Source organism: Emiliania huxleyi (genome assembly GCF_000372725.1).
Source record: "Emiliania huxleyi CCMP1516 unplaced genomic scaffold EMIHUscaffold_87, whole genome shotgun sequence".
NCBI lineage: Eukaryota > Haptophyta > Isochrysidales > Noelaerhabdaceae > Emiliania > Emiliania huxleyi.
The window spans coordinates 43670-62948 of record NW_005195508.1 but is presented as its reverse complement, the minus strand read 5'-3'; the positions used below and the strand labels follow the sequence as shown (position 1 = coordinate 62948).

Below are 19279 nucleotides of genomic sequence, written 5' to 3'. Positions count from 1 at the left end.
AGGATCGCCCGGATGCGTCCCAGTACCACGACTGCGATCCAGGCCGAGCTCCTTTCGGTTTGGCTCTCGATTTTGTGCCGTACGACCAGGACCCTGACATGGACATCAACTACCTCGGCGGTCACCAGGGCAACCTCAAGAATAACAGCTGCACAGGTGTGACTGTTGGAGATGACTGTCCTTGCGGCTGCGGCTGCAACTGCACAGATGCACCGCCTTCCGCGCCGCCTTCCAGCGAGGCGATGGAGATGCGCCTGCACCGAGTCGGCTACACTTTTGATGGCACAGGTGGCTACCAAGAAATCGACCTCGTCGTCAAGAGCCTGACGGCATATACGCCATGGGACAGCACGCAGAACGGCCGCTATTCTACAAATGGAAGCCTCGGCACGGAGTTTGCACAGGTGAGTCTACAGGCCAACACGTCCACGACGTTCGAGTACCGCTTCGTAAACAACGGCACCAGCATTCCGGCAACAATTACAGGCCAGTTCGACTTTTGCTTCTTCGACATCGACACCGGTTGGCATGAAGACGGTGCCACGCCCGCGTGGTGCACTCAGGTTGATGATCTGGAGGATATTGGCGCGCTGGAGAGCTACATCGATCGCTCGCAGGTGATCCTCTTCTTCCTCTCTAAGGGGTACTTTCGAAGCAAGGCAAGCCCCCCCCCCCCCCCCATCCCAAAAAACCGGGCCGACACGGTAGTCCACTCTCACCCCATCGCATACCGGTCTCGCCCACGCGGGAAGCTTCCGGCCTCACCTTCACCGTGCCCCTCAACCCCTCACAGAATTGCCTGCGCGAGATCCGCTCCTCGCTGGAGAAGCGGAAGCCGCTCGTTCTCGTTCAAGAGGCGGACCCAGCCAAGGGCGGCGGCACGATCAAGGCGGCCCGGAGTATACGCTAGAAAGCGCAGCGCCGTGTGCGCACCTCACCCCCGCGGCCTTGGCTGCAGGAACTGCGAGCCGAGTGCCCGGAGGACCTCCAGCCTGCCATCTTCGACGCGAAGTGGCCGCTGGTTGTGTGGATGCGCATCGAGGAATTCCAACTGGTCTCGCTCAAGATGCTTTCTGAGGCGCCTCATCTATTCGCGTCACCCACTACACCCCACTGCAGTGCTCACCTGCCGCTCCATCCTCAGGCCCTGCTTTTGAAAACGCCAACCTACGCTGCGTCCAAGTCGCTCCCGCTCACCGTGCCCGGCGAGCTGCAAGGCAAAAACCTCAGGTTTCCAAAGCAGGTTGTCCTCTGGGCGTCGACGGCCAACCGCGGTGCGCGGGGTATGGCGAACGAGCTCGCCACGGCCTTCACTGGCGTGATCGTAGTTGGTGGGGCGGAGATTCCGCAGCGAGCGACCCACATGCTGCTGTACCTGTGCGAGGCAACTTGGTCGGACGACCGGCTCGCTGAGCAGGTCGAGCGGGTGCGGGAGGGAGGGCTACCCATCGTCATGGCGCACGAGAACGACCCGGACCGCGACGGCTGCGCCTTTGCGCGATTTTTTGAGACCACACCGCAAGAGCTGGTTGCTTCCGGTATCTACCGCGACCTCGCCGTCGCATGCTTCCCGGGTCTGCACCGCGAGGCGCGCGCGTCCCCCGCCTCGCCGTGTCTCCGGCATTCAGGCCAAGAGAATTGCCTGGGAGTCGAATCGTAGGTGTCCCTTGCCCTTTTGGCGAAGGTGCTCGGCGCCACCCCGAGTCGCGCTCGAAAGGGGTCCATGCGTGAGCTCAGTCGCACCGTGTCCGAGTCACTTTCGCCTCGCCGGAAGAGGCGCTCCTCCTCGACGCTGGCCGAGCCTTCCGCCTCAGGCTCCAGCTCTGCAGGCCCTTCGGTCAAGCCGGTCAAGGGCGACGCGGGCGACGCGGGCGTGCTGCTGGTCGGGGGAGACGAGCGTCCGACATGCTCGGACGAGCCGTCGACGAGCCGTCTCTCCTCCGACACCGAGGAATTGGACAAGGCGGCGCCACCGCCGCAAGTCGACCGCGTGTAGTCGCGCTCGAGGGACGATCTTTTTGGAGGGCTCTAGTGCATCACTCCCTCTTCAGTCTCCTCACACACTCCGCACATGTGCGTGGGCATGGTGGGGGCGCGCCGATTCTGTGCACAGCTTGAACGCCGAGTTGCATGCGCCCGTGTGGCCCCCATCCCCATTCGAGTGTGCAGTCGAGGCTCGAGAGCTCTCGTCTGACTCTCCGTTCTCTTTTGTGGTTCTCGTGCTGCGCGTGTCGCACAGGGCGCACCGACACTGACACCGACACTGTCGCCACGCGCGGTGTGCGCCCGGTGGTGCGAGTCCGCGACCCTCTCTCTCTGACAGTGTGTTGGCATTTTTGATGTTTTCGGTTGTCTGGGGGGGTGTCCCCGGGCCGGGGCGGCGCACCGCGGGGGTTTTCGTAGTCGCGGGCAAGATTCATGTTTCAAAGTAAAAGTCATGCGTACGTTACGTGAGTTCTGTAGTCGATCATACCCTAGTGCAATACGACACGATCTTAAACGAGTGTAGACATGGAGAGCGCTGCCGGTCCCGCTGTGTGCCTCGGAGCCCCCCCGGAGTGTGTAGCTGCTAGCTCTACCGGCCGTAGCCCGCCGCGACGATGTTGGCGTGCACCGCCTTGTCGGTCGCGTCCGACGCGTACCCTGCCGTCACGACGCCCTCGTAGAATGTTCCGACCGCCCAGTCGCTGCTGTCGCCTCCTATTCCGAGGATGATGGCGCCCTGCTTCTTCATCGGCTGGTACTTTGGCGGGCGGGGGCCCTCGTACAGCTTCTTGAGGCCGTCCGAGCGCGTCGCGTCGCCGCCGAGCAGGGCGAAGCCGTTGCTGCCGCCTTTGACCATCGCCGTCACAAACTCGGCGCCTGTGATGGGCGTGTTTGACGCCTCCACCTTGTCCTTGCCCGCCCACAGACCATTCTCGATGTCGGCCATCACCCACGGGCCGTCGCCCGCCCCGCGGCTCCAGCCCTTCGAGTCGCCCCAGTAGATCGCCTCCATCGTACCCTTGCCGTGGTCGAGCGCGTCGATCTCGGCGTTGCCATAGTCGAAGCAGCAGCCTCCGTTGTAATGGCGGCCCGCCGTTACCATGTACCTGAGCCGGAGCGGGCGCGCGGCGGCAGACGGGGTCGGGGCTTGAGGCGCTCCTCTCTCGAGGCTCCTCCGCCAGGCAGGCGGCAGACGGGGTCGGGGCTTGAGGCGCTCCTCTCTTGCAGCGCCTCAGGCAGGCACCACGCAGGGCCGGGGGGCGCGTGCACATTGTCTCGGGCTCGTTCCCGGTGGCGACGCCCCAGGTCGAGTCGCAGCGGTAGCCCATGCCACCCTCAAAGTAGGCGCCGTACACCGTGCGGCCGCCGACGGACAGCTTGTGGCGCGCGGCGTTGACGCCCCTCTCCGAGTGCTTGCTGGCGCCACCCCACGGCGCGCGGTTGAGGTGGTTGCCGCGCTCGGTCTGGTCGAAGATTCGCGTGACCGTGCAGTTGGTGCCAGCGCAGAAGGCATCCTGCGAGGCCACCGCTGCAAGCCCCTCCTTGACCACCACCACGTCGGACGCCAGATCGGAGGATCGCTGCACGAGGTAGAGAGGGCCGCTGTAGTTTGCAAAGAGCGAGCGCGTCATCGAGTGCGCCGCGACGCAGGGCGTGCCCGCGGAGGCGTAGATATCGCACGGGCCCGGGGAGGGCGGCGCCGCAGGGAGGGCAGACAGAATGAAGGCGGCCATCATGACAGCTCGATCGTGGTGAATCTGCCGGGTGGGATTGCGTGCAGCGTCCAGGCGCAGGGATGGCCAGCTGGAGGGAGGCGCTTCAGTCCCCAGCCAGCCTTGATAGCTGGAAACGCCGACTTCGAAAATCTTGACAGAAGAATTTAAACAACACAACTCTCTCTCACAACACACAGGCTCGACACAGGTGCGAACTGACGTACGACGCCCACCCCGGCACTCCCCTGGCAGAAGAATTTAAAAACAACACAGAAGAATTTTTCCAAAATGCTCTCTCTCACAGCGCCAACATCATCGGTGGAGGTACAAGTGTTCGAAGAGAGAGTGGACCTGAGCAACGATATGACTTGGCGGCAAATGATCGCAGTGGGCGTCAGAAGAGTCGTCCTTGGACCTTGCGCGAGGAGAGCTCGATAAACTCGAGGGGCCGAAATATGCCGCGAGGAGGGCAGAGTTGCGCCGAAAGGCGGGAGAAGCCGCGAGAGCAAGGGATCGGCAGGCGGCGGCGGCGTCGCGAACGAGGCAGACGAGAGCGACGCGACAGAGGAGGAAGCGAGAAGGGAGAGAACGACGAGAGTGGGACGACAGTGAGGTTGGCATGAAGGTTGCAGCGAGAATCGGCGAGGGACTGCGAAGGGAGATGGAAAGAGGCAGACGACCAAGGGTTAGGGTGGGCGACGGCTAGCACCACACTCCTCTCCTTAAAATCCCTGTGTGGTGGCGGCGTGCCGTCCTCCCATCCCTCCCTTGGGTTCTCTGTTTTCTTTCTTTCTCTCTTTATTCTCTCTCACAGCAGAAGAATTACTACTCAATAGACCGGGCACGCGCGCGAGAAACAGCGAGCGTACTAAGAGATCCAAAGCGTCCTTGGAGCTTGGTTGCTCTTCACACCTACTGCTGTGAACAGGTATGGCTGGGAGGGCGAGGAGGTCTGGGTGCCAACTCAGAGTGTGTGGCAGCCAGCTGGCTGTGTGTCTTGTGAGCCTGTTTGTGTCTGTGTGTCGCTCGTGCGTGCCGTCATCATCTGTCCAGCGTCCACCCATACCGCGTTGGTGTCCAGTCCGAGCCTGGCTTGTTCTTCACCTCTTCCTACATACATACATCTGGGTGGCGCGACGGCCTGCGCGGGACGTTCCGCGTCCACTTCTCGCCGTAAAGGTCGGGCGCTGCCTGGGAAGGCGGCCGCTTTGGGAGGGGGGCTGCTTGTTCGACTGGCGATGCACACTGCGTGGGCGTGTCGCTACGCAAAGTACGAAGGGCGACTGCGGCACCGACTGGGGTTGTCTGTGCACTGTGGCCGTGTATGGGTACTAGTACGAAACCTGCTTTTCTTTCACACACACAAGGCTTACCCGTGACGAAAAACGAACGCACACCAAGCGCTAAGCGTGCATCTAAGCAAAATTGGGCTCAGGTGTGGAAAAATTATAAGGGTCAATCTGCCGATTCGATCCGGAAGCCACTCGACCACCGAGCGGCCGACGGCCGAAGTAAGCAGAGTAGATGATGGTCTGAGGTAGCGTTCAAATCAGCGACCGATACCCGTAACACATTACCGGGGGAATTAGACACAACAGATACGCACAACCGACGCCCGAAGTGCCAAGAAGGACGTCATTAGTACGAAACCTCAGAAGGCCATGGGCGCCGAGAGAACATTCCCCCGAGAGCAAAAAAGAAAAAGCACAACCAAACCTCCTTGCGCAGTGACCCTCGCTAAGTGTCGCCGTCATCGGGGCACGCTATCCTGTGCAGACAGGGCAAGCGAGGGCGAGGCGCACTCCCATCTCTCCTGTGTACGGATGGTGACTGTCCCTAGTCTCGGAGGCAAGGGCGAAGCTAAGAATATTTAATTTTTCACACACAAGGCAGATCGCTTTTCTTTCTGCTTTGTTGTAAAATTCTTTCTAGGTCCACCCTAACCCAGGGTTCCGGCTCCTACCCAGATAGGGGGTCTGTTGCCTATGACTCGCACCAAAACGCCCTACCTACCTACCTATTGCGGGCGCCAATCGCCAGGCTCCGTGCCCCACCTACCTACCTATTCCCAGCCGCGCAGCGAAGCGAAAAAATACCCGTTGGCCCTCTGTGAATAGGCTCCCAGCGCCCGCCGCGCGCCGGCTTGTACCGCGGTGCGCGCCGCTCGCGAGCCCGCCAGAGCATGGCCTACTGGGCTCTCGAGGCGTTGGACGGCTCCAAAACGGCACTCTCTTCCCTCGACAGAGTCGAGGGCACGGACCCTCCCGCCTACAAGCCCACCACCACCACCTACCTACCTATTGCGGGGCCCTCTGGGGCGGTCAAAAAAATATCCCCCTATCTGGGTAGGGAGGGGGGGAAGTAATCTGAAACTGCAACGATGCATGCGTGCAGCACGAACGAACGGCTGCGATTCAGCGGTCGCGCCGCTGAGCGTTCAGGTCGAGCTCGGCGAGCTGAGCAAGATCATCCAGCGGCGCGACAGCTGAATCGCAAGCGTTGAGGAACGCGAGACAGATCGCGTTCCGCGTTTCAGTTTCGAAAAGGTACCACCCTCCCTAGGAGCCGGAACCCAGTTTCGTGTTGGGCTTCAGCTCCCAAGCCCTGTGGCGCCGGTCTTCACTGCTACCGAGCCGTGTCATGGTGTTCCCCGCTGAACAGCTAGATGAAGAGCTGGCCGGAGCGCTCTTGAGGCTCATCCGAGAGCGCACCACCGACGAGGCTGGACTTAGGCTCGAGGTTGCGGCCCATTTTCTCGCACCTACCTTTAGCTTGGAGCAGATCGAAAAGACGGTGCGGCAGTTGGTCACCCGCGGGCTCATGTACTCGACTATTGACGATGATCACTACGCCGCCCTAGAGCTCGAAAATGGTTTCTGGAAGAGGCTGCGAGCAGCTGTTGGCGCGCGCGACATTGATACTGTCAGGACGCTGCTCGATGTGTTTCCCTCGGGCCTCGATGAGGACCGTGACAGCGACGGGAACACGCTGTTGATGACGGCGTGCGCTGGCTATTCTGGGACCATGTCGGAAATTAACAAACACCACATCGTCGACGCGCTCCTCAAAGCCAAGGCAGACGCGACAGCCCGCAACAGCGCTGGTGATCACGCCCTGTCGCTAGCCATGCGCGCGGCCGTCTACGAGGTCGAAAGCTTAAGTTTCCTGCCGGCAGAGATGTGCATCAACCACCTCATCACAAGACAACCGGAGTGCATATGCCTACAGGACAAGGATGGGCTTACGACAGAAGACCTGGCGCGCGGCATAGGCGTTCCTCACGTCGTGGCGAGGCTGGAGGAGGCCCGGTACGCTATGGTCACATCGCCACTTCTTCTTGCATGCGTTGAGAACAATGCCGATCAGGTGGCCGCGCTGCTCGAGGCTGGCAATGTAGCGGCGCTGGCTGCGGAGCGCGATATCTTTGGCAACAATGCGCTCATGCTTGCGTGCGGCAAGAGGGTGACCGAGCCAGAGGAAGGGATGGCTGATCTTCACAGAAGGCATTACGAAGAAAGCAAAGATAAAGCCGCCAAAATCGTGCGCCTCCTGGTCGACGCACGGGCCAACCTTCACGACGTCAATTCTCGACCGGCTGCGCCGGGCGAGAAGCACCGACTCTCCAGGAGCTACCAGCTCAACCTCCATGACGTGGTCTGGTTGGAGGACACGCGCGGCTGGAAGGCCCTCCGATTCGCTGCGTTCAGCGGAAACCTCTCGGCCGTCGGCATCCTGCTCGAAACGGGGTCGTATGGCGCTGATGATGTAAGGGCGGCCGCGGCGGATGCTGAGCGCGCGCCGCAAAACCTCTGCGGCATTCCTATGAAGAAGGTGGCGCTGCAGCTCAACGCGTACCTTCAGCGCGCCGCCGACGCAGCGATGGCGGCGCTGCTAGCGGAGGAGGAGGTGGCGCCTCGTCCAGCAACCGAGCGGAGGAAGGGTAAGCAAAAGGTCAAGGCGCAGCCGTCGCCGAGAGTGGCAGAGCCAGCGGCGGTCGCGTGCGACCCAGCGGCAGTCGCTGTGGCCGACGCGGCACTCCGTTCCGCGACAGAGGCGGGCACCGTGGACGAGATCGCGCACGCCATCGAGGCGTATCTGCACGTCGCAAGCTCTGACGCGGTCGCGGAGGCGCGGCAGGCCAAGTCGCGGCTCCTCAAGAAGGCGAAGAAGCAGCGCCAGCGCCAGCGGGCGGGCGAGGGAGGCACTTCGGCGACAGTGTTGGAGGCCCCGTTGGCTGGGGGAGCGGCGGCCCTTGAGGTAGTCGATACAGCAGCTGTGGCGGAGGCCGTTGGGGGAGAGGCGGTGGAGGAGGAGGCGACGGCGGAGGGGGCGGAGGGGGCGGGAGCCGCGGTGGGGGTAGTGGCGGAGACGGAGGCAGCGGAGGAGGGGGAGGCAGCCGGGAGCGGGGAGGCAGCCGAGCACGAGGAGGTCCCCGACGAGTACACGTGCCCGATCACTCATGAGCTGATGACGGACCCAGTCCTTGCGACGGATGGGCATACGTACGAGCGGACGGCGATTGAGCGCTGGCTTCAGCGTAGGGCAACCAGCCCGAAGTCGGGTCTTGCCCTAGAGTCGACCATGCTCTTCCCCAACCACATTCTCCGGCGAATCATCCTTGAGTGGAAAGAGATGAGGTAGTCTGTGCACAGAAAGGGCTGCGTGTACTGTTATATGATAGTAATAGAGCAGTTTGGTCGGAGGGCGCCCGGGTCGCCCCGGAGCGGCCCCGCGCGGGGAGGTGGGTGGAGGGCGGGCGCCACGCCGTCGGGCAGGCCGCGCGGGGACGCAGCCGGGGCCAGCGCGCGGAAGCGAATAAACCATAGGGCTCCTCCGAGCTCCGTCCTCCGTGCTCCGAGTGTGTAAAAAAAGCCAAGAGAGGGGTTGGAGGGCGGGAGAAGCCAAAAAAGCCGTCCGAAAAGCCACAAAAAGCCAGCGAGCCTCCCGTTACGCGATTGCCGCGAAAAGCCGCGTAAGGGACGAGGACAGGGGGGAAAAAGCGCATAAAAGAAAGAAAGAAAGAAAACACACAACCCAAGGGAGGGATGGGAGAACGGCACGCCGCCACCACACAGGGATTTGAAAAAAGCGCATGGAAAGACAAGTGCTCCGCAAATTCTTTCTTCACGGTACCAGGTACTGCCCCGGTACTGCGCCATTGTCTCGGCGTCCGATGCCGGCCCTCCTCTTCCTCCCGTGCGCCGCCGCCGCGGTCGTGCTGCCGCTGCGGCCGGCGCCGTGCGCCCGCGCTGCCGCCGCGGCGATGCAGGCGGGCTCGGAGCAGACGATCAGCAGCGGCGGCGCGTTTGGGTCGGAGGACATCACGATCCGGTCGGGCGCGGCGTACCTGGTGGGCCTCGACATACGGCGCGAGCGGTACAAGACGCTCGCAGGCAACGCCGAGCGCGGCGCTGCGTGGACGCTCGACGACTCGCTCGACGAACTCAAGAGGCTTTGCGACACGGCAGGGCTCGATGTGCGCGGCCGCTGCTGCCAGGCGGTGCAGCACCCGAGCGCCGCTACCTTCGTCGGGTCGGGCAAGCTGGAGGAGATTCGCGACTCGGTCGAGGCGCTCGCGCCGGGAGGGGATGGCGGCGGAGTCTTTTTCCCGCCCCTCGCGAGGCCTCGCCTTGCCCCGCAGGCGCTTCGGATCGAGACGGTGGTCTTCGACGACGAGCTCTCGCCCGCGCAGCAGCGCAACCTGCAGTCGGCGCTCGGCGTGCAGGCGCTTGATTCAAGCTGCGGCCGCGCCGCACGCCCCTGCCTCTCCTCTGCTGGCGGCGGGCGCCTCTCGCCCCTCCTCCTCTCGCCTCCGCCGGACTCCCCCCGAGACCATCCCACCCCGGAGTCTCACCCCGGCCCTGCCTCACCTCGCGGCGCGCCTCCAGGTCGTCGACCGGACGATGCTCATTCTGCAGGCGCCATCCCCTCCCCCCTCCCTTTCGGAAACCTGTGGTGGCGGTCGCGATGACCGGAGACTGACGCGACCGCGCCCCGTGCCCTTGCGGCTGCAGATCTTTGCGCAGCGCGCGCGCACGCGGGAGGCGAAGCTGCAGGTGACGCTGGCGCGGATGCGGTACATGCTTCCGCGGCTCAAGTCCTTCATGACGACCGGCGCCGGCATGGATGCGAAGGGGGGCGCCGCGGGCGGCGGCAAGGGCGCGCAGAGGGCGCTTCCTCTCGCGGGGCGCCGGTGGGACGCGTCCCCGACGTGTCCGCGGCACGTCCCTCAGGCGCGGGCGGCCAGTTCCTCAAGGGGAGCGGCGAGTCGCAGCTCGAGAGCGACCGGCGGCTCTACCGCAAGCAAATCTCGCGCATCGAGGCGGAGCTCGAGCAGGCGCTTCCTGAGACGCTTCCTAGACACTTCCTAGACGCTTCCTAGACGCTTCCTAGACGCTTCCTAGACGCTTCCTAGAGCGCGACGGGGCGCGGCCTTATCCGAGGCGGAGGCGTGAAGAGGCGCTCTTCACGCCGCAGCTCTCATGTACATAGTATAAGCGCAGGTGAGGGCGACGCGCGAGCTGCAGCGCGGCGCGCGCAAGAAGCGGGGCACCATGCCGCTCGTCGCGCTCGTCGAAAGGGCCTAGGGAAGTGTCTAGGAAGTGTCTAGGAAGTGTCTAGGCACTATGCCGCTCGTCGCGCTCGTCGAAAGGGCCTAGGGAAGTGTCTAGGAGGTGTCTAGGAAGTGTCTAGGCACCATGCCGCTCGTCGCGCTCGTCGGCTACACAAACGCGGGCAAGTCGTCGCTGCTCAACCAGCTCTGCGCAAAGGTCGAGGGCGGCGAGGAGGTGTACGCCGACGACCAGCTCTTCGCGACGCTCGACCCGACGCTGCGCAGGCTGCGGCTTGCCTGGCGGGCGGGAGGTGTGCAGGGGACGCGTCCATGACACGTCCATGACATGTCCAGGCTGCGGCTGCCCGGCGGGCGGGAGGTGATGGTCGCAGACACGGTGGGCTTCATCCAGAAGCTGCCCGCCAAGCTCGTCTAGGAGGTGTCTAGAGGAAGTGTCTAGGAAGTGTCTAGGTGGGCTTCATCCAGAAGCTGCCCACCAAGCTCGTCTCCGCCTTCCGCGCGACGCTCGAGGCGAGTGTCCTCCTCCACACACGTACACGTACACGTGTCCGCACTCCTCCCTGCCCTCGCACCTCCCTGCCCTCGCACCTCCCTGCCCTCGCACCTGCCTGCCCTCGCACCTGCCTGCCCTCGCACCTGCCTGCCCTCGCACCTGCCTGCCCTCGCACCTGCCTGCCCTCGCACCTCCCTGCCCTCGCACCTGCCTGCCCTCGCACCTCCCTGCCCTCGCACCTCCCTGCCCTCGCACCTGCCTGCCCTCGCACCTCCCTGCCCTCGCACCTCCCTGCCCTCGCACCTGCCGCCCCAAGGTGTGCGAGGACGCCGACGTCGTCCTGCACGTCGTCGACTCCTCCTCGCCGATCGGGCGGCAGCAGGCGTGGTCGGTGCAGCAGATTCTGCGCGAGGTTGGCGCGGAGCACACGCCGCAGATCCTCGCCCTCAACAAGGCCGACGCCGTCCTCGCCGCCACCGCCAAGCTCCCCGCCCCCACCGAGTGGGTCTCGCTGCACGACACCGTCTCGCCGACGTATGCGGTCGCCATCTCGGCCACGCAGGGCAAGAACCTGCCCAAGCTCCTCTCCGCCGTCGAGAAGGCGCCGCCGTCGCGCTCTCGGGCCCGCGGCTCGTGCCCCGCCCTCACACGGACACCCCCCTCCCCCCTCTCCCATCCAGGCGCTGCTCTCCCTCTCGGTGCGGGTCTCGTGCGTGCTGCCGTACGCAAACGGCGAGCTGCTCGCCGAGATGCACAAGGTTGGCACCATCGTGGAGGAGGAGTACGTCGACACCGGCTGCCGCGTGGTCGCGTACGTGCCGCGCCCTCTCGCGTCGCGCCTCGGCAAGCTGCTGGGCGACGGCGAGGGCAGGAGTAGAGTAGAGATTGGCGCGGGGTCGAAGGCGCCCGAGTCTGTTGGCGACAGCAGCCCTGCCGACTAGACATCTAGAGAGCGCGCATGGCGGATTTTTAACGTGTGTCCGAATGTACTTTACCCCTTCAAGCATCGAGAAGGTGTATGTACTGACGTATTTACGTGAAAGAACGTATCAGCCTCGAATCAGCCGCTTGCTTGAGAGATTCGGAGATTCGCGAGAGATCAACAGTCGTGTCGAATGGGCAATGGGCAATGGCCCGCGCAAACCGCGCCGACGGCAGGAGCAGCACGCTGCTCGCTCCCGGGCCGCAGGCTCTCAGCTGCTGCTGCTGTCTCTTCTCTCGAGCTTTGCTTCCACAGCGGGCTCGTCAAGGCTGCGGGCCGCGCCTCCTTCGCCTTCGCCGATCGTGCGCCTCGCCCGCGCTGCAATCTCAGGGTCGACGTCCTGCCCGACGCGCTCGATCAGGCTCATCACCTGCCCGTCCGGGAGGTGCGGCGGGTGAGGGGTCGGGGTGGAACAGCGAAGGCGGTGGAGCGAGGGTGGAGCGAGGGCGGTGCAGCGAGGATGGAGCAGCGAGGGCAGAGCAGCGAAGCGCGTGCGGCCGGCGCCTCGGCGGCGAGCCCGATCTCGCGCGTGGCGATGCAGGCGGAGAGCAGCTTCTCGCAGGCCTCTGCCCGCGGGTAGACGGCGTGGCGGTCCATCAGCGCGAGCACGCGCGGCAGCTGCTGGATCCGCTTGTGCAGGTCGTCGCCCTCGCGCGCCACTGCGGCGAGCAGGAGCGAGAAGGAGACGGGCGTGTACCGAGGCTTCCAAAGCGACTTGCGCAGCTCCTCGTGCTCGTCAAAGACCTACCGACCCCGTGCCGCGTCCCGGACATGTCCACGACGCGTCCATAGGCTCGAGCGATCCGGCCTGCAGCGCGGCGGCGTAGTTGCCGGAGAGGACGCACATCTCGTACCTGAGCGCAGCGGGTCGGAGGCGTGGGGCGGGGCGAGCGAGGGGCGGTCGGGCAGAGGTCGCGTTGCTCGCATCGAGTTGAATGCCCGCTCCTCCGGCAGCAGCCGCACGTTGCCACACATGTGCTCGAAGAGCTCGAGGGCCTGCAGGAGATGGCGTGGCCGTGTCTGTGGCCGTGTCTGTGGCCGTGTCTCTGGGCGCGTGCCGCGAAGAGCCGCGCGGGCCTGCGGCACGGCGCCCGCCTTGCCAAAGGCGCGGATCAGCTCGTTGTACGTCCAGTAGTCTGGCCGCCTGGAGGGCTAGGCTGCGGCAGTAGAGGGCAGGCTCCGGCAGTAGAGGGCAGGCTGCGGCAGTAGAGGGCTCCAGCAGTCTGGCCGCCTCTCCGTCTCGCGCACGCCCTCTTCATCCCAGCAGTCTCGGGTTGAATCTCGGCAAATCTCGGCAGATCTCGCCTCTCCATCTCGTGCATGTCCTTCCACAGCCGCATCACAACCTGCGACCAAGCGACGCCCCGCCTCAGGCTCTCGCGAGCAGGCCCGGGCGCAGGTCGGGGCATGGCCGGAGGCAGCCTCGCCGTGAGCATGTTCGAGGAGTGTGGTCGGTCTAAGAAAGTGTCTAGTAGTGTGGAAGTGTCTCCTCGCCTTGAGCATGTTCGAGGTGAGGTGGTCTGGCACCTCGCCCTGCCCCACCCTGCGCATCGCAATCGTGCAGCCGCGGATGAGCATCTCGTACACGGCGTGACTCGGCACCTCCCCCTCGATCTTCATCTCCTGCGCGCGACGCGAGAGCGCGCGAGGGTCAGGGGCAAAGACAGAGGGCCGCCCGCCCGAGCTCCGCAGCTCGCCTCGAAGGTGCAGAGCGCCTGCAGGAAGGTTCCAGGAAAGGTCGAGGAAAGGTCTAGGAAGGGCTCGCCTCGAAGGTGCAGAGCGCCTGCGCGAGCTCTCCGGCGCGGAGGTGGTGGTAGATGACGGACGAGTACGAGGGCATCAGCCAGAGGTCGAGCCGCTGCGGCACCTACCGCGAGTTCCACACACCGCTCCGGCGGCTCCACTGCCCAGCTGTGCGCCGAGCCGCCTGCGGCACCCGCTCGAGGTACTCGGAGAGCCGGTGCACCCAGCGTGGAAAGGCCGGCACGTGCGAGGCCGGCTGCAGCGCCGGCTCGGCAGGGGAGGGAGCCGCGCTCGGCACGCCCGCCGCGTCGTCCCACGGCTCGCCCATGATGCTGCTGTATGCCCGCCCCACCTCTGCAAAGCGCTCCGCCGCGTCGGGCCGACCGCTCTGGTCGGGGCGGTAGGCGAGCGCTAGGTGGTAGTAGGCGAGCTTCACATCGAGCTCCGACGCGTCGGGCGGCAGGCCCAGCACCTCGTGGCTCGTGCTCGCCGGGCCGGCTGCTTGTACAGAAGGCGCGAGGGCCGTGTGTGGCGCGGGAGCGGCCTCGCTCGCCGGAGCGGCGCAGAGCGTGCGGAGCAGCGGCGGCGGCGGAGACGACCGACGCGAAAGGGCGCCGCCGCGGGCCGCTGCTGAGACGACGACCCGGCGAAGCATATCTACATAACGCGCCATGGGTTTTCTTTTTTGAAAGGGTGCAAGTGCACCGCTTTTGAAAACATCGCTCTCTCTGCTGGCCCAGCAAGTGCACTTTTGAACATGCAAACACAGCCATCTGTAAAATTCTTCTTTCCAAGCAATCTTCGCCAAAGGCTGGCCGAAGAGGAGCCGAAGGACTCGCCGCGGCTCTGCTCCAAGAGACCTCGTCGGGAGGTGCGTGCGTGTGTCTCTACTCGCCAGCTTTCGGCCTGTCGCTGGCCGACCGCTTCGGACTGGAGATGGCGTCCCGCGTTGCTCTTCCGCCGCCGGCAGCCCCGCCCAAGCCCGCTCCGGCCGAAGAGGACGAGGAGCTCGGCGAGCTCGCGTACTGCCAGCCGTGCGAAGAGACGGCGGAGCCGCTGCAGCGGCACGGCTCGCAGCGCTTCTCGAGCGTCGACGACCACGAGCTGGCGTGGGAACGCTACCGCGAGGCTCCGGCCTCGCTCTTTGGCTGCGCCGGCATCAACGCGGCTGGCGTGCAGCGCATCGACCTCCCGTTCAGGCCGCACGAGGTGGACCTCGTCGCCGAGTGGCTCGACCGCACGGACGCCGACGGTGCGGCCGGGCTCGACGCGCTGAGGCCGCTGCACCGCCTGAGCCGCTCGGACAAGCTGGCTGCCTGGCGCTCCGAGTTCAGCTCGCTCGACCTCGGCACGTACGAGGAGGCAGCGGCCGAGGACCATTGCGGGCTCTTCAGCCACCTCTGCTGGAGCCTCCTGCTGATCGAGCCTCACCGCTCCTTCCCGGTCCACCAGCACCCCGACATCGAGGTCGAGTTCGTGCTGCGGGGCGCGCTCTACGAGAACCGCCTCCTCTCGCAGCCGGACGCCGTCCTCGACGCGAGCGAGGTGCCCGACAGCGGCTTCCCGCGCCTCTTCAGCGTGCACACGCACGGCGGCGGCTCCTTCTTCTCCAACCCGCGCTTCAGCGTGCACCAGAGCTACACGATGGACGAGGGGGTCGTCATCCTCGTGCTCTGGGCCGGCCGCCACGTCAACCTCACTGACCCGGCCGGCAAGCTCTGGGCGCCAAAGCGCTGCCGCAACCCCTTCTGCCCGATGGGATCGACAACGTTCGCGTCTCTGGCGGCGGTGCTGAGAGAGCAGTGACCTGACGAGAGCCACGCCGTTAGTGTACCCCTGGGCTCGCGCTCTCATGACTCTTGTGCCAGTCGCTTTTCGTGTAGTTATTGTTCCGGCGTGTGTTTCGACTGTGTCGTGGTGGTGTGTCTTGTGCGAGTGTGACGTGTCGGCTGTCCCCACACGGTTCTCTCTGTGTGTGATCTCTCTCGGTCTCTCTGCGCCAGGCAGATGGTTTTAGTACTTTGTTTGACTTTGAGCGGGTGCATCTACATGTCCAAGTACGTCACCCACGCGCAGAGGGGTTTGCATGCAGCTTGCAGGTCCGGGCCGTGTATAGGTAGTTGGAGACGGTGCCACCGCCAAACATTCACTTTCATTCACAATTTAGGTTTGTTGTTGGCAAATCAAGACACAGACATTCACAATAATAATGAAAAGTAAAAACCGCGAGGTGGCACGCCGTCAGCGCGGTTTTTCGGGCCGCAAACTCGGAATGCGTTGAGCACAGGACCGGAGGGAATAACACATCCGCCGCAATTCGGAAATAGCGGAAGCACCCGGACGACGCAGCCTCACTCCCGGCACCAACTTGATTCCCGGATGCGCGTCTCCCCCTCCCCCTATGTGACGCCACCCCCCTCCAATCCGTAATTCCGTAAAATCGCGCGAAAAGCGCCCTAATCGACCTGGAGAGCGGCCCCCAGCCGCATGGGAGCGTGCCCCAGCTAGCAGGAGGCGTTAGACGTACTTTTCGGCGTGAACAAGGACTTTCGGCGACGTCCGTTCCCTGAGATGCCGCGGGCGCCTCGAGAGCAGTACGAGTAGGGACGGGCGAGGGGGGAGGGGCGCTGACCACGGGCGACTACGAGTCGAAGGTTCGAGGCCGACTACTCGCCGCCTGGGTCGTTTGGGGCGCGCGGCTCCGTCGAGGACCGGGCGCGCCCCTTACCCGGCGCGGCGTAGGTCCCACTCTGACGAAAAGAGGGGAGGCACGGTCGACAGCCCGATCCATCAACTACTCTCATCTTCTGGGGCTTGGCCCCGTGCAACAGCGGTCCGGCAGGCTGCCCCCAAGGCCCCCCGGGCCGCTGCGGGTTTGGGAGTTATGCTTAGGCACAGCTTCGGCGATGGCAGCCCCTCTCTGGGGTGTTGCATAGGCGGGGAGTCTCCCCCGCTGGTCTCCTCCTTCCCATTTTTTCTTTTCTTTTGAGAGCAGGACGCCGGGTTTGTCTTGTATGTGCATGTCGGGCCTGGGTGTGTGTGAGGGGCAGAGGGGCGGGAGCGTGCGGGGCAGAGGCCCAACGTCGGGCGGCTTGTCGGGGTCCAGAGCATTCGAGGGGGGAACGAGGAGGGGGGAATGGGCGGTCGGCGTCGGGGTAGCAGCACCAGGGCGTACGGGGTAGCCGTCACTTTCCTGCCTCACAAGGGCGGGGCTGTCCCGGAAAGTGAGAAACGCCGGGCAGCGTGGCGCATTACTGAACCCTCCCATACGTGTTTGGGGTTCCTCCTTTGCTGTCCCATCCCCTCATCTCTTTCCCGCCTGGGCGGGGCGGTGGGCGGGCGCGCGGTGCGGTGTGGCGTGTGCGTGTGTGCGACTGCAACGAAGGACCGCTCGCAGAGGACCATTGGGTTTGTACTATTAACAACGAAGGCGCTCTCAAAAAAAAGAAAACGAACGGCGTGGCGAGCGCTGCGCGGCGCTGCACTACTACTCGCACAGCCGCGGCGCGCCCACCCGAGCACTCGTGGGTGGGCGCCCTATAGCCTCTCCGCGCAACGTGCTGGGGCACGGACAGCGGCTCTCACGTCTAGCAGCGGCAGCAGGCCCACCGCTGCACCGACTCACACTGAACAGCACGCACAGGACACAGTCACAGAACACTGCCCCTGACGCCACTCACGGCCACGGGCTACTCAGACTTGGACACAGGCACCTCGCTTAGCCTCCGTGCATGTGGCTGCCGGTTGCCGTCACCAGCGCCGCTTCCTGCCCAGATCAAACACCTGCGACGTGGCGGAGGCGATGAGCGGCCCGCGGTCGCCGCGAGAGCGCGCGTGGCGGGCGACGGCTCACCGATCGAGCGGAAGCGGTCACGCTGTGGGGGCGGCGGCGAGGCGGGCAAGCCACCCGCAGATCCCCAGAAGGACGCCGTCGCGAGGTCGAGGGCGGGCGGCGGGGACGGCGAGGGTGAGGCGCGAGGCGCGAGGCGGTGTTGGCGGCGGCGGTGGCGCGGGCGGCGGCGGTCACGGAGCGGGGGCGAGAGGGTGGTGGCGAGCAAGACACCCGCGCGCGCTGCGCGGTCGCCGTTCTGACTCACATGCCTGCGGACAGCGCCGACGGGTGGTGAGGAGGGCGGCGAGCCGGCGGGCACGGTGTGCGCGCGGTCGCCGCGCGCTGGTGGGCGACAGCTCACCGAGCGAGGACACGTCCTGGCCGACTCTCGGAAGTACGCTGTCTCTTCCGTTAGGCGCACGCCCACGCCCTCGGCCTCGAACTGGCCCCGCTACCTGCCGCGCAAACTGGTTGGTGGGGGGGGGAGCGGCGTCGCCGTCGGATCGTCGTAAGCAGAGCATGCAACTTTGCGCCCAGAGCTCGTGGCGCAAGCAGATGCATGCGCGGTGCTGAGAACCTGGTTCTCCAGGAGGGGCAGGCCGCGAGGAGAGAGACCTCACGCGAGCACTCAAGGCAGGGCCCCCAGGGGGTGCCGAGAGATCACACCGCCTTTTCCGCGTGCTCCCTGCTCCCCCCTCGGTGCCCGGTGCACCCGACACACGGTGTCTCCTGAGACGCTTCCCTGTCCAAGTATAGTAAAATGTGATCTAGTATGCAAGTGCCATCTCAGAACAGCTGTGCATCTATAGATGCTTGTGGCGTCTAAGATGGAACGCGCAACAAATAAAGACACGGCGCGGCCATCTCCAGGACAGCCGTCGCATCCTAGAATGCCCTGTGTACCCGAGACACGTGGTATCTTTGAGATGAAAAGTGCGTCCTAGAATGCGTTTTTGCATTCTAGGACGCATCGGTAAACAAAGATGGGGGGGGGTCGCCCCCCCAGACGTGCGCGATTTACGGTTCGCTCGCGCGCACTGTGGTCGGCGCCCCTCGCTTGTGCGTTCTCATACGTGTTTATTACTCGTTTGCTTGACGACCGTCGGGGGGGGGGGGGGGGGCATCTTTGTTTACCGAATGCGTCTCTGGAGGTTAAAGTGCGTCTAGTAGAGCCGTAGGTGCCCTACGGGGTGTGGACCCTGAGTTGACCAGGGGTTGTGCGCCGGGCCCTCCTGCTCGGCTCCAGCGAGTAGACAAGTCTTGTCACTAACAGAGTAGAAGGACCTGACCTCGGGGCCGATGTGACCAAGCGCTGGTAGCGTGGTTTAACCTCACACCCATGGTCTCACAGTGTGCCGGCAGTCGCCGAGCAGTGTCGCTCACACAAGCCGCAGCACAAGTGACTGAGGGCCAGTGAGGGCGAGCCCATCGCTGTCACAGCTGTGGCAGCCGCACAGTAGGCTGTGTCAACTGTGCAGAGTGTGTGAGCAGCAGAGGAGCTGCTCTCCAGGCTTCTGTCGCAAAGAGCTGCATGCCACCGAAAGCGCTGTCGAGGTTCGCCGAGCGCGGCGCAGGTTGGGGGACACCGTCACCGACGAGCGCGTTGGAGTATTCACTCCGGACAAAGACGGGCACACAGCGGACGGTGCGGGGCGTGTGCCCGTCATAGTGGCGAGGCGCGGGACCGTCTGTGGCGAAGTGGGTCGCTTCCCCCGATTTCCTCAACTCACCGGTCCTCTCCCTCTACTTAGACGCTCGCTGTCCTCGGTATGCTCGAGCATCCTAAGATACGCGAGTCCGCATATTAGTTGCTCCCCGCGCATCCCGAATTGCTCGCGGCATCTCCGATTGGCGTTGCTGTCTCAAAAGACGCGCTGTGCATTCATACCTTGAAAAAGACACCCAAGCACTCTCGAGTCCCGCGTACGGACCCGTACGCAGCTCGTACGGAATG

General features: G+C 64.6%; 5 protein-coding genes across 5 annotated transcripts; 4 read left to right on the top strand and 1 right to left on the bottom strand.

Moving 5' to 3' along the window:
* Positions 1-2440: 2440 nt before the first annotated feature.
* On the bottom strand, positions 2441-3830 carry EMIHUDRAFT_438815 (hypothetical protein). The gene is made up of 2 exons (XM_005758272.1): positions 3256-3830; positions 2441-3092 (listed from the first exon to the last, which is right to left on the bottom strand). The coding sequence occupies exons 1-2, from the start codon at positions 3720-3722 to the stop codon at positions 2576-2578; spliced, it is 984 nt and encodes a 327-aa protein (XP_005758329.1). The 5' UTR covers positions 3723-3830; the 3' UTR covers positions 2441-2575.
* Positions 3831-8126: 4296 nt separating this feature from the next.
* EMIHUDRAFT_68858 (hypothetical protein) lies at positions 8127-8342 on the top strand (the record flags this gene model as incomplete). Its single annotated transcript, XM_005758271.1, has 1 exon — positions 8127-8342. A coding segment is annotated over one exon (216 nt), but the record flags the coding sequence as incomplete, so codon positions are not given.
* A 787-nt stretch (positions 8343-9129) lies between these two features.
* Positions 9130-9796, top strand: EMIHUDRAFT_47551 (hypothetical protein; the record flags this gene model as incomplete). The annotated part of the gene is made up of 3 exons (XM_005758270.1): positions 9130-9300; positions 9358-9407; positions 9679-9796. Coding segments are annotated over 3 exons (339 nt in total), but the record flags the coding sequence as incomplete, so codon positions are not given.
* EMIHUDRAFT_453544 (hypothetical protein) lies at positions 9778-11709 on the top strand (the record flags this gene model as incomplete). The annotated part of the gene is made up of 8 exons (XM_005758269.1): positions 9778-9860; positions 9935-10038; positions 10205-10314; positions 10376-10539; positions 10609-10651; positions 10726-10785; positions 11085-11360; positions 11449-11709. The coding sequence occupies exons 4-8, from the start codon at positions 10400-10402 to the stop codon at positions 11707-11709; spliced, it is 780 nt and encodes a 259-aa protein (XP_005758326.1). The 5' UTR covers positions 9778-9860; positions 9935-10038; positions 10205-10314; positions 10376-10399.
* Positions 11710-14429: 2720 nt separating this feature from the next.
* EMIHUDRAFT_219581 (hypothetical protein) lies at positions 14430-15299 on the top strand (the record flags this gene model as incomplete). The annotated part of the gene is made up of 1 exon (XM_005758268.1): positions 14430-15299. One exon carries the CDS (start codon positions 14430-14432, stop codon positions 15297-15299), a length of 870 nt encoding a protein of 289 aa, XP_005758325.1.
* Between the last annotated feature and the right edge of the window lie 3980 nt (positions 15300-19279).